We start from the raw sequence: 16266 nt of genomic DNA, 5'->3' as shown, positions 1-16266 counted from the left end.
CTTCAGCAAACATGCATTATTTTAATAATTTGTCTATCTATATTACTTACAATTTACCACAGTAAACGTAAAATACACGCTAAACATTGTTATAAATTAAATTATTAAACGTGTGTTAAATCAGTTTTTAATTTAGCATTTTCTGTTTTTAAATTTATAATCTAATAATATTGATTTCAGTTTAGTACATATTTAACTAAATGAGAATGATAAATTACATAAACTGAATTATACAAAATACGTTTGCATTATCATTATTATTAGTACTATTATTATTAGTTTTGTTTAGAAGAACTATAGAACTTTTCGCTCCAGCACGTTTTATTTCTGTGGCTCGGCGCAGGTGTGACGTCATCAGGGCGCGTCGGGGAATCCTCGTGTGTTGTTATATCGTCCTAAATCTGTACGAATAAACCATGAGCTCTCAAATAACGTGTGTCGGATGGGTGAAGCGCGGAGTCGTTAAAGAAACTCCGGATAAAGTGAGTCTGTCACGTGTTTGTGTTTATACCGCATGCTTCTGTGGGGTCGCACACGTGTTTGGGTTTTAACTCGAATTAAATCATCGTTACAGGTTGAGTTGAGCAAAGAAGAGCTACAACGCATCATATCGGAGGCTAAAGAGGAGTTAGGGTGAGATTTGAATTGCTTACTACTGTTTTATAGCAGACTCGAGTTAAAACACGTCATTTTAAATCGGGTTATCAGCAATCCCTAGTCTTAAACCCGCTGAGACCTCCAGCTAGTGTGATAATGTCTGTAGGAAACTTCTGTCTGATTTCTCCAGGGATCCCGCTGCTGAGGAGGAGGTTGATGAAGGTGTGGTCAGTGAAGAGACATCAGCGGTTCTGTCTGCTAGTGAAGAAATAAAAGAGGAGGGAGAGGATGATGAGCTTGCAGAGTACGGACTGGACAATTATGATGAAGAAGACATCGGTATGGCATCCCTAATTGATTGATCTGGCTTCGACTCGTGACGTGTTTACATTTTGGAACGTTAAAATACTAAAACAGTCACTCGTTGATCTCTCAACCAATGGGTTGAGATTAGGGCGTGGCTATGTGTTCGCCTGACCAATAGAATGCAGCGGTGTCCGCCCACTTTCTGTACGCATTTTTTTAATCACAATAGTACAATGTTGGATTTGAAGCAAAAACGTTTTTGAAAATCGGACAAAAATAGTTTTGTCTTTATTGAGGGAAAGAACTACAATCACATGAAACATTTCTAATGACAGTGAATTAAAAAGGATGGATAAATCTAAAATTATACATGTAAGGTTAATTGTGTATATATAGAAACAATATATTTGACGCTGTGCTTCATGTGAGTGGGTGGAGCTCAACACTTCTTTGGCTTGCTGAGACTCTCTGATTGGTGGAATCTTCTGTACAGCATTATGGGTAATGTAGTTTTCCACCAGGGATTCCACTGTTAAGCATGTTTATTTAAAAAATAAGTAGAAATAATGTGGGCTGATGGCTTTAACAAAAGCATATGCTATTGATTAACAGCCTCTGAGCTCACAGTAGATCTGTGTTTAACTGTTTTGAAGTGATTGTTAAAAATCAGTTCACCAGGGGAGAAAATAAAAGGCACTTTTACATCCAGAACCTGCTATTGCTCTGTTGCATACAGAGGGAATGTAAGAAACCTGTTTGATATTTGATGATGATGAAGATGGTGCAAATACTCACTTTTTGCTTTTTCTTCTTTTATGCAGCTACGTCAAATCTTGGAGACAGTCTGGCAGGACTGACAGTGTTTGGCACTAATGAAGAGGATCCGTACATCACCATCAAAGACACAGTGAGACACACTAAACACTCTCAAACTTGAAAAATCGAACGTTTTATAGTTTATCTAATGGGTCTGTGTCTTTTTGTAGGATCAGTACGAGCGGGAGGATTTTCAGGTTAAATCCACAGATAACCTGATTCTAGCAGGACGGGCCGAGAAAGACTGCTGTAACCTGGAGGTTTACTGTAAGCAGTGTTACTGAGATACTATCTAACCCTGCTCTGGACTGAAGAGCTCGTCTGATGTTCATTGATTGTTTGTTTTGTCAGTGTTTAACTCCCAGGAAAACTCTCTGTATGCATCATGACATCCTGCTGCCTGCGCATCCGCTCTGTGTGGAGTGGCTGAACTTTGACCCCAGTCCAGAGGAAGGACAAGGTGAACATTTAATAATCAAATCAGATATTTATGTAATTATTTTGTGTAGTAGGAAAATTTGCTTAAGCGTTTAAAGGATACAGAAAGAAAAGTGATTAGATGCTTTTCAAAATGAAAGCAAAGCAAAGAAGCTGCTGGAACATAATCAATAATCTTAATCAACCCATATTGACTTCTGTGATAGCCAATATCTTGGATAGAAGGGTGGCTGATATAAGAGATGTAGGAATTTAAATACAGTAAAAACAAACACATGCATGAAATTTATATTTATTTCAAATAATATTTAGAAATTAATCATTTTAAAATTAATTATAAAATATAATTAGGACTTGATTAAAAAAAACAAATCTGTAAAATAGGAAGATTTATACTTTAGATGGCATCTTTTTGATTCTGTAATCCTATTATAGTATTTTCACAAATAAAGAAAGTTAAAAACAAATAAAAAGGAATTAAATACCAGTGCACTCAGTAGGTTTGTGTGCAGTGGGAAGGTTTATATATCTGATATGAATGCTTGTTTTCCAAATGCTAACAGTGATGAGAAAGTAGCATTTACCAATCTATTACTAAAAATAGAAAAGCAGATGCTATAATACTTTTTTTTTTTGTATACTGTTTAATTTGTTTAAAAGTTGTGTAATAATGTATTAGTCAGAACTGTTCAACAGAGGCAGTAAATGAATGAGGACAGAGAATAGCAGCTCTGTGCACTGCACTCATGTGTTGACAGCGCTGGCAAAATAAAAGTCCTGCTTCTGATTTATCGGCCAATGCCGGACAATTTTTATTTCTATTATTTTTAATTTGTTCTTGTGATTTCAAATTATTATTAATTTTAATTAATTAAAACTAAAACCACAGAAAAAGACTGTTGCTTTAAATAAAATAAACACTAAAAAAAATCTTATTTTATTTCATTGAGCAGCAAAGCCAGCATTTCTCACTTTCATGCATGGTTTGTTGATGTGTTGTGCTGCAGGGAATTACGCGGCCGTAGGGAACATGAGGCCTGTGATTGACGTCTGGGATCTGGATGTTGTGGACTGTTTGGAGCCGGCCTTCTCACTCGGCAGCAAGAAGAAGAAGAAAAAGAAGGTGCTTGTCACTTAAATGATTCAAAACCTCAGTTTTTCTATTTTGATTTGTCATTAATGTTGAATTTAGCATTCTGAATGTTGCAGTTTGTAAGGGTCATGATGTTAGTGATTTCTTGGTTCAGAAGTGTAATGTGTTTGTGTTTTGAAGGCGGCTGAACCCGTCGACGGACACACGGATGCTGTGTTGGATCTGTCCTGGAACAGACTGGTCAGGTGAGACCGCTGAGCGCTTCTGAAGAGCAGATGCTTTTCTTCATGTCGTCGTCGGAGTCTGATGAGTGTTTCTGGTGCAGGAATGTTCTAGCGAGCGCGTCTGCGGATGAGTCGGTGATCCTGTGGGATATGGAGAAGGGAAAACCAGCAGCGACTCTCGCCAAACACACAGATAAGGTACTGATTGAAAGAAGGCTCTTCTGCTCACCAAGAGCTGTTTATTTGATCAAAAATACAGAAAAATTTTGAAATATTTTTACAATTTCACATAACTGTTTTCTATGTGAATATATATAGTCAAATTAAATTTATTCCTGTGATCAAAGCTGTATTTTCAGCATCATTACTCCAGTCTTCAGTGTCACATGATCCTTCAGAAATCATGCTCAAGAAACATTTCTGATTATTATCAATGTTGAAAACACTTAATGTGTTTTTGGAAACCTTGATAATTTTTTAAAAGATTTTTTGAAACTATCACAGGTTCAGACGCTGAATTTCCACCCGTTTGAGGCTCAAACTCTCATCAGCGGATCATATGACAAGTAGGTCATGATGTAGAAAATGACTTGACCAATCAGAGCGCAGCACGACTGAGCCTGACCAATCAGAGTGTTGTGTGTGTCGCAGGTCTGCGATCCTGTACGACTGCCGCAGTGCAGATGACAGCCATCGGATCTGGCGCTTCAGTGGGCAGGTGGAGCGCGTCGTTTGGGATCATTTCTCTCCGTGCCACTTCCTGGTGAGCAGCCGAGCTGTTTGGTGGATTTACTCTGAACTCTGAGCTGTGATGTGTGTTTCAGGCGAGTACAAAAGATGGCTTCGTTTATTGTCAGGACGCTCGCTCGGATAAACCCGTGTTCACGCTCAGAGCTCACGATGGAGAAGTTTCAGGTCAGTCGCACTCACATTAATATATGCATTGCTTCAAATAAAATAAAACTGAAAATTAAGCTCATTTTATTCCAATTAGTTGCCAAGGCAACGTTTCTCATTTTTATTTAGTTGAATTATTTCACTTGAAGTACTAAAATAAAATAAAATAAAACTATGTAAAATAAAATAAAATTTAAAAACCATGTAGACAAATTTTAAATATAAATGAATATAAAAATGCTAAAATTTTACTTAAAATTAAAAACTTCTTAAAAACTGTAATAAAACATAATAATATATATATATATATTATTAAAACTATAATACTATATCAGTGATACTAAAATAACGCCGTCTTTAACTAAAACTAATACCATAAAAAGTTACTTGAAATAAAATACATTTTAACTAAAATAAAATGAATAACATTTAATTCAACTAGTTTCCAAGGCAACATTTCTCATTTTTGTTTAGTTAAACTTGAAATAACTAAACAAAAATATATATAACAAATAAAACAAATGGGGAAAAACACAACAAAATTAATAAAATGTTAAGTAAAATTGAAATGAAAACAGGAAATATAAAAACTATTTCTAAATATTGATTACAAACTATAATATTATATCAATTACATATTAAAATAACTCATAAAATAGTCTCAGATCAGGGTTATTATACTTAATAAAACTACATCAATAAAACATTTTCATTACTTGAAGTAAAATAAAATATTTAAAAATGCTAATTTTATTTTGTCAATTATAAAAAAATATAATAATATATCTGATATTAAAATAACAAAAAACTTATTTTTTGAAGAAAAAAAATATTTCAGCTTATTTAATTTCAAATTATCATTTGATTTTAGTTGATGTACTAAAATAACTAAAACTAAAATAAAAATGAATAACAGACATTAATTTTTTTTTATGACAAACAAAAAATGAGCAAAACGTAAACTGAAATTAAAATTAAAACTGCATTAATTATTCTGTAATAATATTAATCTTAAATATGAATAAAAACTGCAATAGTGTATCAATAACGCTGTCTGTGATGATAATACCGTGGTGATGTTTTCTCAGGGATGGATCTGAGCAGTCAGATCCGCGGCTGTCTGGTCACGTCTTCAGCGGACAAACACGTGAAGATCTGGGACATCATGGGAGACAAGCCCACCCTGATCCACTCCAGAGCGTCTCCTGCTGTCCAGATCTGCCGTTCGTCTATGCGTTTGGAGGACAGAAGGACGGGCTGCGCGTCTGGGACATCAGTGACGTCGCTGCAGGTGTGAATCTCAAGCATCTCGTGAGGATCTGTGTGTGTGTGTGTGTGTGTGTGTGTGTGTTTGTTGTTAACTGTAATCTGTTGTATCTCCAGTCGCGGAGGCTTTTGGCAGCCGGGAACGTTTGGTGGTGAATACAGTATCCGGAGCGTCCGGCAGTGACATGGATGTCTTATAACCACCTGCATAATGCGAGACTGAATCATCAACACACAGAAGATACAGAATCATGGATCAGTGCTTCATAATGAATATGAACGGCATCTGTCAATATACAGAACAGATTTATCTTCTGGTGTATATATGCTGATATCAGAACTTTGCTGTCTTTGACAAAATTTGAAGATGCTTATCTTTGAGGGAATCTCAATGATGATTGAAATTTCTCTCCATAATATCATAATAAATAATTATGATAAATAATTTCCAATATAAAATTATGGAATCCAAGGCATTTGTCTTACTCAGTATTTCACAATTATTTCTGTCACCATTTAACGATTCCGAACTGATCAGTTCTGAAAAACATGTTTTTATATCTCTATGGCGGGGTTTGTTGATTTTATTAATTTATTTATTTTGCACTTTTAAAATGCTATCTTTCATAAATGTTAGTGAAAACTAATTGGCCTCGTGATTTTACTTTATCTAAATGAATATATTTTATTTTATCCATGATTTTTTGAAACAGATGATCTCTATGGCAGGGTACTGCTGGTGTTGATAAGTTAATTTTTTGCTCCATTATAATGCTATCTTTCATAAATGTTAGTGAAAACTAATTGGCTTTGTGATTTATTTTATCCTAATGCTCTGTGATAATCCATTTAATATAGTTATGTTGGGATATTGGAACCGCAACTGGATATTTAGGGATATTCTCCGTGCATTACAAAGTTAATACATTATAATAAATCGATTAATAATAACAATGAATACTACATTTTAACGAAAGAATTTTTACTTTTTAAAAGGTGGTTTGTAACGCGTGTTACGCTTCCTTCTAGTGGGCTGCAAGACACCAGTTTATTTGATTTATTTGTTTTGCCGGTGTTTACTATGACTGCCGAACAGCGGATTGTTTCCTACCCGGAGGAATATTTGTGTAGCGCACCGTCTGTAATGGTTCCGCTAGAGGGCGCTCTTAGGTTCAAAACCCCAATTCCTCGTTGAACTTCATTAAAAAATCTATTCATATTTTGAGTCGAATTTCTAGACAGATCGGATTATAATAACAGAACTAAACAAAACACACAACAAAGATTAAAAAATGATGGATTAATTTAATAATATAGCCCGAAAACGTTGCAACACGTGTCTTTGTTGTTACCCCCTACTTCCGTTTCGCTTCCGCTGATTCGCTTCAAGCATGGCGTCGGGTCACAGCTGCAGACTGGCTAACCTGTTTAATCGCCTTAACACCAGCAGAAATATTACACAATTCAGAGGTGAGCTCTGATAATGAAATAGTCACATTTTAGTTATAAATAATATGAATTTGTACGCGTAACTTCTGTAAATGTGTTGCTAACACAGCCAGAGAATAGTACTGTATAACCTACAATATTTCTGACCCTATGAATGAGTGCTTTTCTGCTGTTTTGGCTTGTATGTTTTTACTTTCAACTCAGAGACGACAACAAAACGACCAAATGTGCTGTTTTTCGATTTCAGCTGGAGCTTTTCTGTCATCTCGCAACAAATCTACTGTCAGAGGTTCACCCTTTAACAACAGGTCAGTGTTTCCATAATGTCTTCGTTAATGCACACTTAATTGTTCAGTTACTATGATGCATCTGCAGTATGACAGACTTCACCCATATCAGATAAAGTGTCATTGTGTTGCTTGTTTCTCTGAAATGCATGGTTTTTGTTTCAGTAATGTGGAAGTCGCAGTGACATCTGATGGAAACACAATAGTGTGTTATCATCCGACAGAAGACGTGCCCTATGAGCTCACACAGGTGCGTATGATGGTTTGTGAAGGTGTTGTGGAGATGTTGTGCATAAGTGTTTGTTTCTTGTAGCCGATCGTCAGGGCAGACGCTATCAATGATGCTGCAGAGACACACGAGCAGGTGCTCAAAGCCAGACTCGGTAAAGAGCTTGTAAATAACAAACAGGCCCCGACCATAGAGGAGCTCAGTAAGATGTTTTACACCACCAAACATCGCTGGTACCCTGTCGGACAGTGAGTTTGCATTCTCTACTGGACTAAAACAACATATTCTGCCTCGGTTCAGTTGAATGAACTGGTTTGTGTTTCTGTTTGCTCTACAGGTATCACACCAGACGCAGAAACCCAAATCCACCCAAAGACCGATAGTCCTGGATGGTCTTCTCTAATGTTCTTTGTGCATGTACTGCTTCACATTAAATAAACCTTCCTTCAGCTATTGGTTTATTGCATTGTGTTTTATCATTTATTTGTTATCAATCGTATTATAATTAACTTAAACTTTGAAAAAATCTATATTTGAAATACAATTTTAACTTTAATTGAAATAAAATATAAAAAAGGAAAAAAATATATTAATTAAAATTAGTTGCCAAAGCAACATTTATCATTTTCATTTAGTTTAACCTGAAGATCTAAATTAATGAAAACTAAAATTGAGGAAAATTGTCTTTTAACTATAAAGAGATATTTAAAAAACAAAACGCATGACAAAATAGGATGAAAATAAAATATAAAAGTGAAAACTAATTCAAAATAATTAATATTAATGTTAACCATATCAGTTGAATGACTGATATTTAAAAATGTAAGCATCGAAGCTCAGAATTAAATACTAGCAATTTGTTTATTCAAAAATTGATCAAAATTGTCTTACAAGACTTCATATATGTACATATTTTTATGTTCTCATCGTAGTATGACATTCTAATTTTTTTGTGAAGTCATTAATTTGGTTAAAACCTAATTTACTTGGGTAAACAAAGTTTATATAGCACATTTCATACACAATTAAAAGTGCTATACATAAAGAGGGGGTTAAAATAATCAACAGATGGACAACTAAAATGAACAATACAAAAGTAAAAATGTAATTAAAATGTATTAAACTAATTAAAATAATCATAACATCATGAACAGTAAAAAGGATTAATAATAATATAATAATTGATATATTAATGCAAATAATAAAGGAATGGAAGAATACATGTATAAGATTATACAGTGTTTTAAGCGGGAAAACATTTAAAGAATTAGACATGCACACACACACAAAATAGTAGGCACTCTGGGAAAACTACATTTCCCAGAAAACCTATGCGGAACAGACGATGACGTTTTTACCGGAAGACTTCCGCGCATGCGCTGTCAACCTCAACGCGAGGAGCAGCCAGGGACCGGGAAACGGCGCAAACCGCATTAATAAAACGAGATGGCTGGATTGCCCCGCAGGATTATTAAGGTATGATTCCCATAATGTTTGTCTTGTGCGTTCCGTTGCGGTATTTGTGCGCGCTGCGAAAGCAATGCGTTAAAAATGAAAGAAAACGGCACGTGCTGCTGCTGGCCCGAGCTCGCGGTGCAGCAGGGAGGCTCCCGCGCGCTCACTGTTTCAAACATGCACACTGCATAAAACATATAGGAATAACCTTCATAGAAAGAGCGACAAAGAGCAGTGGCATCAGAGCTTTCTGGATTGTCAGCGAGCAGCGATGCGTGTCTGTCCGCTGAGAGACTGGGTGTGTTTACAGATGCGGATCTCACGCGCTGTGCTCGGAAACACTGGAAATATGTGCATGTATTAGCAGAATTTGCATGCAAACAGGAAATAAATCGAACTGTTTAGAAAGAGTGTGTGTCGTAAACATGTGGTTAGTGAATTTTAAGTACACAGAGATTCACTGTTTGCATTTTGTCTACACGATTCTGATCTTGCATTGCAGAATTTTAATAGTCAGCATGTCTGATCCACACTGCATCTTATTCTGGCCAAGAACCGCCCACTTAGACAGGAGGAGACCGTCTGATTGACAGTTAAACAGACCAATCACAGTTCACACACAGTCATGTGCCATTTTGGCATTGGATTATAACACAGTAAATCAAATCATTTGTGTCAGATAGCATGACAGGAGTCTCCATGAATTGTGAAAAGTGATCATAAAAAGTCTACATAATATCTCTACAAAAGGTACTGATAATTTCTTAGACATTTTTCTGCTTGTGGATATTTAGTTTGCTTGCTACTAAGTGCCTTTGTAAAACATTTTATGGACAATCAAAAGTATTCAATGCAGCTGCGGGTACTTTCTAAATGCATTTTGTTTTCATGCAACTGAAATCAAATAAAGTTCATAAGTATCATTACATTTATATTCATGCATTTGGCAGATGTTTCTATCTGAAGCGACTTGCATTGCATTCCGGGTTTACATGTGATCAGTTCATGCATTCGAACCCATGACTTTGGTGTTGTTTCACACACGTGTGTGTTTCGACAGGAGACACAGCGCTTATTGGCTGAGCCTGTGCCTGGAATCAAAGCGGAGCCTGATGAGGGAAACGCTCGGTATTTCCATGTGGTGATCGCTGGGCCGCAGGATTCGCCCTTTGAGGGCGGGACGTTCAAACTGGAGCTGTTCCTCCCAGAGGAGTATCCCATGGCTGCTCCCAAGGTCCGATTCATGACCAAAATCTACCATCCTAATGTGGACAAACTCGGCAGGATCTGTCTGGACATCCTGAAAGGTGATTATAGTGTTTGTAAAGCCTGACATGAAAAATAGTCTGATTTTTTTTTTTTCAAATAGAGCAGTTTATTTAAATTTGCATATGTGTTTCATGTTTTTGTATCATATTTGATATATTATGATTTTATGGTGCAAATAATATGATACAGTGAGAATATGGAGGAAAAACAGCTCAATTTTATTCAGACTCAAACTGAGCAAAACAAATGCATTTTGGCACATATGCTGATATTTATATGGACAAAAAGTATGCAATTCTGATATTTGTAATGTAAATAACCAAGATCTTTTATAACAGTATAGAAGATACTTACATAATGATCAGTCAACACTCTGTATCTCCAGTAATATGTCTTGGCAAGATTATATTTACATGATTAAAACATATAATGCAATGCTGATTGAGAGATGAAGAAATAAACGTTCCTCAAAAGATGTGAGATGTTTTGGAGGCTTGTGAAGATCATTCTTCCACTGAGGAACAGTGAAAGTAAAGCTTCTGGAAACAAACGCTCCTCAAAAGATCCTGATGATCAGATTTGAGACGCACTGATTTTTCTACAAAATGATTGATGGAGAATCAAGTAAAGCTGAGCTGCTCAGTAAGTGTTCATCTGGAAATATGACTGCAGTTATTCTGACGTTTGCTCGATAAAGCATGTGAAGCACGAGCTGAAGGTAGACGTTTGTACAATTATACTAAAAGAGCTTTTACTTGCTAAAAAACTACCAGTCAAACAACAGAAGGCATGTAGTATATTGTGTGCGACAGGTTTAACAGCAAAGTTTTGATCATGTTGATCATTTAGAGACCTTCATGTTAGGGCTGTGCAATTAATCACATGCGATTGTCATTCGCATCTCGTCACTAAAGCCGGTTCACTACAAGCTACGCAATAACGGGTTCATAATCGCAGATGAATCGCCTGCGATTATGAACGCGAAATTGCGTAGCTTGTCAGTAAACTATGGCTTTGTGTATTTAATGCCGCTCGATCTGAAAGCACGTGAAGGAGATTAACTACTAATCACAGAACCGGCTTTACTGACGAGGTGCGAATGACAATCGCATGCGATTAATTGCACAGCCCTACTTCATGTATCAGATACAATGCTGTTAGCTTTATAGGGCTCATGGTCACATGTCTGTCTCTTCTCTCTTGTAGATAAATGGTCTCCAGCTCTTCAGATCCGTACAGTGCTGCTCTCTATCCAGGCTCTACTAAGCGCTCCGAACCCTGATGACCCATTGGCTAATGATGTCGCTGAACAGTGGAAGAGCAACGAGGCTCAAGCCATTGAAACAGGTGAGACCTTCTCATCAGCACTAGCTAGACTTGTTATGTTGTGTAATTACTTGTGCTTGTTTGGAAGAAATTATTGTTTATTGTTATTACCCATGTAACAAATATTTAAAGGTGCTACAGAATGAAAAACTGTCTTTACCTTGGCATAGTTAAATAATAACAGTTCTGTACATGGAAATGACATGCAGTGAGCCTCAAACACCATAGTTTGCTCCTCATGTAAATCTTGTGAATAAAAAAAAGACCACTGAAAAATAGGCGAATCAGAACATAACACCGACTGTGACGCAACAGTCGGGATCACTACGCCCCCAACATTTGCATAAACCCGCCCTTGTTCGAGGCCGGCCGAACCATCAGAAGTTCTGCAGGTATTGTAAATAAACAAGTGCGGACAACAGCAAAAATGGCAGACCATGGAAATAAATGTTATGTTCCAGGCTGTGCAGGGGAAGTGAAGTGCAGGGATGGGTTGGTGTCTTTATTCAGAAAGGCACGGAGAGCAAATAACGGGTTCTACTAAAATAACGCGAGTCACTAAAGGCACAATTGCTAGTTGTAGCCTGTTACACTGCAGTACATAAGATTTCACTCACCACATCAACAAGAGTAAGGAGAGATGAGGACGATGGTGAATGATTTACAGATCCTGAGCACCACTGACAAGCATCTGATCTTGTAAAATGTGTGGTAAGTACTGCCGCTCCATAGTATAGACAGAGTTTGTGCGATCGCGTCTCTTGAAAGTGAAACTGTAACACGATCGACCGATCGTTCAAAAGCAGTTTCAATGCCTCGCGTATTAATAACGGCTCCATGATGACCGCATTTTATATACAGTGTAATTACCCGACGATATAACTGCAAGAGAAAGTATTTAAATATATATTTTCCTCCCTGTGTTTCCTTCTTGCTGTGAGTTACTGAAATGAGCCGCACCAATCAGAGCAGAGCTCAACATTGAGCAGCACTGTGAAACAGCCAATCAGAGCAGAGCTCATTATTCTTAACCCTGCCAAATAAGCCAATAACAGACCGTTTCATTCTAGGGAGAAATCCTAGGGTTGTAAATGGACATTTTTTTGCCCTTACCTAAGCTACATACATTCTATGTAGATATCAAAGAATAATTTAAAATACTGTATCAGTGGCATTCTATGGCACCTTTAACTGAGACGTTTCACCACTGTGCTCCTTTTGCCAAAACGGGGAAGAATATCTCTCACTTGTTTTATTTCTGCTCCTATTGCAAACATTTCTAGCTTCAGATTTCAGCATCCTTATGCATTTTTAGTAGTGCTTGGCAATGATTAATCACATCCAAAATAAACGTTTTTGTGTACATTATATATGTGTGTGCACTGTGTATATTAATTATGTATATATAAAGACACACACATACAGTATATATGTAGAAAATGTCTTTACGTGCATATGTTTATATTCATATAATATATTTTATATATAAATATATTTAACATATAAACAACATATTTTTCTTAAATATATACATGCATTTGTGTGCATTTATATATACATATTAAATATACACAGTACACACACAGGGGCGCCGTTGGGGGGTTAAGACGATTCTATGGGCCTGACAATGGGGGGAGGGGGGAACGTGATTTCTACAAAGGGGAACGCTTGAGCCCTGCATTTTAGCCCGTGCCCGACGGGCCCCGACTTTTTTTATCCCTCTAGGGCTTCAATCAGGCCAATTTTCACATCATAGTTCAGAGGCGGGCCGGGCCTCAGGCCTGTTTTAGGCTTCTCCTTATTTTTATATTTTAGACATCCATCAATTAGTGCTGAAATAAAAATTGCCGCACTGATGGAAACAACATGAGACCGTGCCGCGACTGTGAAGAGCGGCTCGATCGTGTTTAGTGTCCTGCAGCAGCAGTGAGCGTTCAAACGCATGCAATAGGGTTAAGCTTGCCGCAAAGCCCCAGCAAAAGTAATTACCATGAATGTGTCCGGGAGAAATAGTAAGGAGATATTTGAATTATTTACGAATAAACTATGGTTTTCTGAGTCCGTTTCACAAGGATGAAGTTGCCGATCCTGACTGTTCTTTAAAGAGAAATGCATCTTTATGGATTATGATTATGATTATGACTATAATGAAAGTTTTTGTTTTTGATTGGTTTTATTTCGTTAAGTAGTCATTTTAAGCTTTCTATAGATATATCATGTCTGTGAGGCATGTAGGCCATTCGCTGAGTTTCGGTTCATTTTTGTGAAGCGCTCCTGTTCAAGACGAGACGGCAGAAAGCACATCATGTTAGTTTTCTTTATTTTATAAAAGCACAACGTTTTGTTGATATTGTGAGTGCACACAAATAAAAGTAGACCATTTACAGTTCCGAATTATGTATTACTCTTACCTTTATGATAAAAAATAGCGGCATAACTATCCACTGAAAAAAAATGATCGCACTGGCCCCGGAACGCAGGAGGGCCCGAGTGAATATGCTGTCCAAGGGGCCCACAATCCGTGTTGGCGCCCCTGCACACACACACATTATGTGTACACAAACTTTTATTTTGGATGTGATTAATCGTTGCCCAGCGTTAGTGGTATTTCTGTAGTTAAGATCTTTTTCATTGTTATGTCTTAAATTTAATTTATATGATGGGCAAATACCATAGTCACAAAACAAGATACATTCAATTTAAACCAACTGTTATGTATTTGCTTCGGATTTACATTCACATTTATCATCACTTAAAATTTCCACCTTACAATAGACTTTTTTTAGTTGAATTTATTTATTTTTAAACTTGCATTCCTGACTTAGTTCCACCATATTATATTTCTTTATTAAATTTTTTTTTAAATGTAATTGCAATATTTTCTCACAATTCAATCTCTTTTTTTTTTCTTCAAGTTTATATCTCTCAAAATTGTAAAAACAAAGCCAGAATTGCAAGAGAAAAAGATGCAATTGGCTTCCATATTGCAATAAAAGTGGATGAATCTAAAAAAACAAAAACAGGTTCAGCTCAATTCACTCAGTAATCAAAAGGAAAAAATAATGAAACCCATTTTAGGACCATTAAGGTTTTTTTTTTAACTTTCAATGTTTTTTTGTTTTTTGTTTTTAATTTTTGCAATTCCAGTTTTTCTGATTCTCATTACTGTATTATGAAATCAAATCAGTATGATCTTAATTAATGTCCTGGAGGGTGTTTTTCTCTCTCACACAGCCCGAACATGGACTAGGCTTTATGCCGGCAACAACATTGAAGTTTAGAAGAAGGAAACAGTGGCATCACATGAGACAAGTGGAACAATCTCCTCCTGTCTTCTTTTGCATTTAAAGGACACTTTCTCAGACAAATTAAAACAGCAAGCGAAAAAAAATATATGATTCAAAAGCAACTACTGCAGCCCTTTGGGTGAGTGTCGATGTGTTCCTGATCAGAGCTAATGTTCGCTCCACTATATGATCTCTGCTTCTGGGTTCGGCCAGGAAATGGCGTGTGGTGATGGCCTGGGGTTTCCCAGCATCCATTGCGTGGTCACTACACTGGACTCTGTCAGAATGTGTAGTACAGTCATTAGCGCAGTGGATTTCACTGGAAACTGATTTGGATGGTTCATTTTTGTTAGTTCATATTTATGTTACGGGGTGTAGAGGGAGGGCCTGTTAAACGTGGGATGCATATATGCTGCTGCTTGGTCAGGGACAAAATTATGTGATTTTTTTTTTTTTTTTTTTTTTTTACCTTTTCCTTCCTGTGAAACTCTTCAGTTCATTAAACGCATGTGATGAACCCGTCTATATCATTGCCTATCTGACAGAACCTGCTCTGACGTTGTTGTATTCCAAACAAAACTTGTGTGAGTGTAAAGGTTTGTGTTTCGGCTGGAATGGAATCTGTATGACTTGTCTGGGAAAATTAAATCTGTAAATGTTCAGTTTTAGTAAAAATATTTTTTATGTTATTTGGTTTGTTCTCTTTATTTCTGAGGTTTTTTTTACAGTTTCGAATCTGATTATGATAGCTTGTGCCTGCCATGGAATTAAAAAAAGGTAGTGGTGTATTTTATCTCGCAATTCTGAATTCAGACTTTTCTCAAAATTCCACATCTCACAATTTTGGCTTTTTTTCGCTCTGAATTCTGAGTTTGCATCTCGCAATTTTGACACTTTTTTTGGAATTCTGAGTTTATATCTTGCAGCTGACTGTTCGCAAAGACCCTCCCTTCTTAGTTACTGTTGCTATCTCCGACAAACAATGCCGTTCTCACACTACGCATGTTCTCACGCAGTAAAAAATACATCGCAGAGTAAAGAGCAAACTGACAACGTGCCGACAGACGAGACCGAGCAGGTTACTTCTGGTATGAACTCTCAGCTTTCAAAGTTTGTGATTTTTAAAGAAAATCAAACAATAAATAACGTTTTGTGGCTCTTTAATGACAGATCACTGTATTGCCTCAGTTAAAGCGCCGCATGAACCAATCATCTTTCATATGTTCTTAAAGCATGAAATGAATATGAACAAACTGCGTATGGTCAATTTTGGCTTTTTTGTGGAATTTTGAGTTTAAACCTTGGAATCTTTCATTTTTTTCTTGGA

The 16266-nt window shown here is 36.6% G+C and overlaps 2 protein-coding genes and 1 pseudogene across 3 annotated transcripts; all 3 read left to right on the top strand.

Annotated features, from left to right (window-relative positions):
• Positions 1–329: 329 nt before the first annotated feature.
• On the top strand, positions 330–5979 carry LOC306858795 (periodic tryptophan protein 1 homolog; annotated as a pseudogene). Its single transcript, XR_013786060.1, has 14 exons — positions 330–482; positions 575–633; positions 788–936; positions 1725–1810; positions 1890–1986; positions 2071–2179; positions 3165–3280; positions 3431–3495; positions 3576–3672; positions 3979–4040; positions 4126–4237; positions 4299–4389; positions 5460–5662; positions 5755–5979. The product of XR_013786060.1 is annotated as a periodic tryptophan protein 1 homolog (transcript).
• Positions 5980–6786: 807 nt separating this feature from the next.
• LOC306858794 (large ribosomal subunit protein mL42-like) lies at positions 6787–8062 on the top strand. The gene is made up of 5 exons (XM_079399520.1): positions 6787–7107; positions 7334–7394; positions 7539–7623; positions 7687–7850; positions 7940–8062. The coding sequence occupies exons 1-5, from the start codon at positions 7029–7031 to the stop codon at positions 7983–7985; spliced, it is 435 nt and encodes a 144-aa protein (XP_079255646.1). The 5' UTR covers positions 6787–7028; the 3' UTR covers positions 7986–8062.
• Positions 8063–8958: 896 nt separating this feature from the next.
• LOC306858639 (ubiquitin-conjugating enzyme E2 N) lies at positions 8959–15629 on the top strand. The gene is made up of 4 exons (XM_079399259.1): positions 8959–9078; positions 10118–10364; positions 11533–11673; positions 14887–15629. Exons 1-4 carry the CDS (start codon positions 9049–9051, stop codon positions 14931–14933), a joined length of 465 nt encoding a protein of 154 aa, XP_079255385.1. The 5' UTR covers positions 8959–9048; the 3' UTR covers positions 14934–15629.
• Positions 15630–16266: the final 637 nt, after the last annotated feature.

Source organism: Barbus barbus, assembly GCF_936440315.1.
Source record: "Barbus barbus genome assembly, chromosome: 39".
Classification (NCBI taxonomy): domain Eukaryota; kingdom Metazoa; phylum Chordata; class Actinopteri; order Cypriniformes; family Cyprinidae; genus Barbus; species Barbus barbus.
The sequence above is the reverse complement of the archived record's forward strand: the minus strand, read 5'-3'. Positions and strand labels throughout refer to the sequence as shown.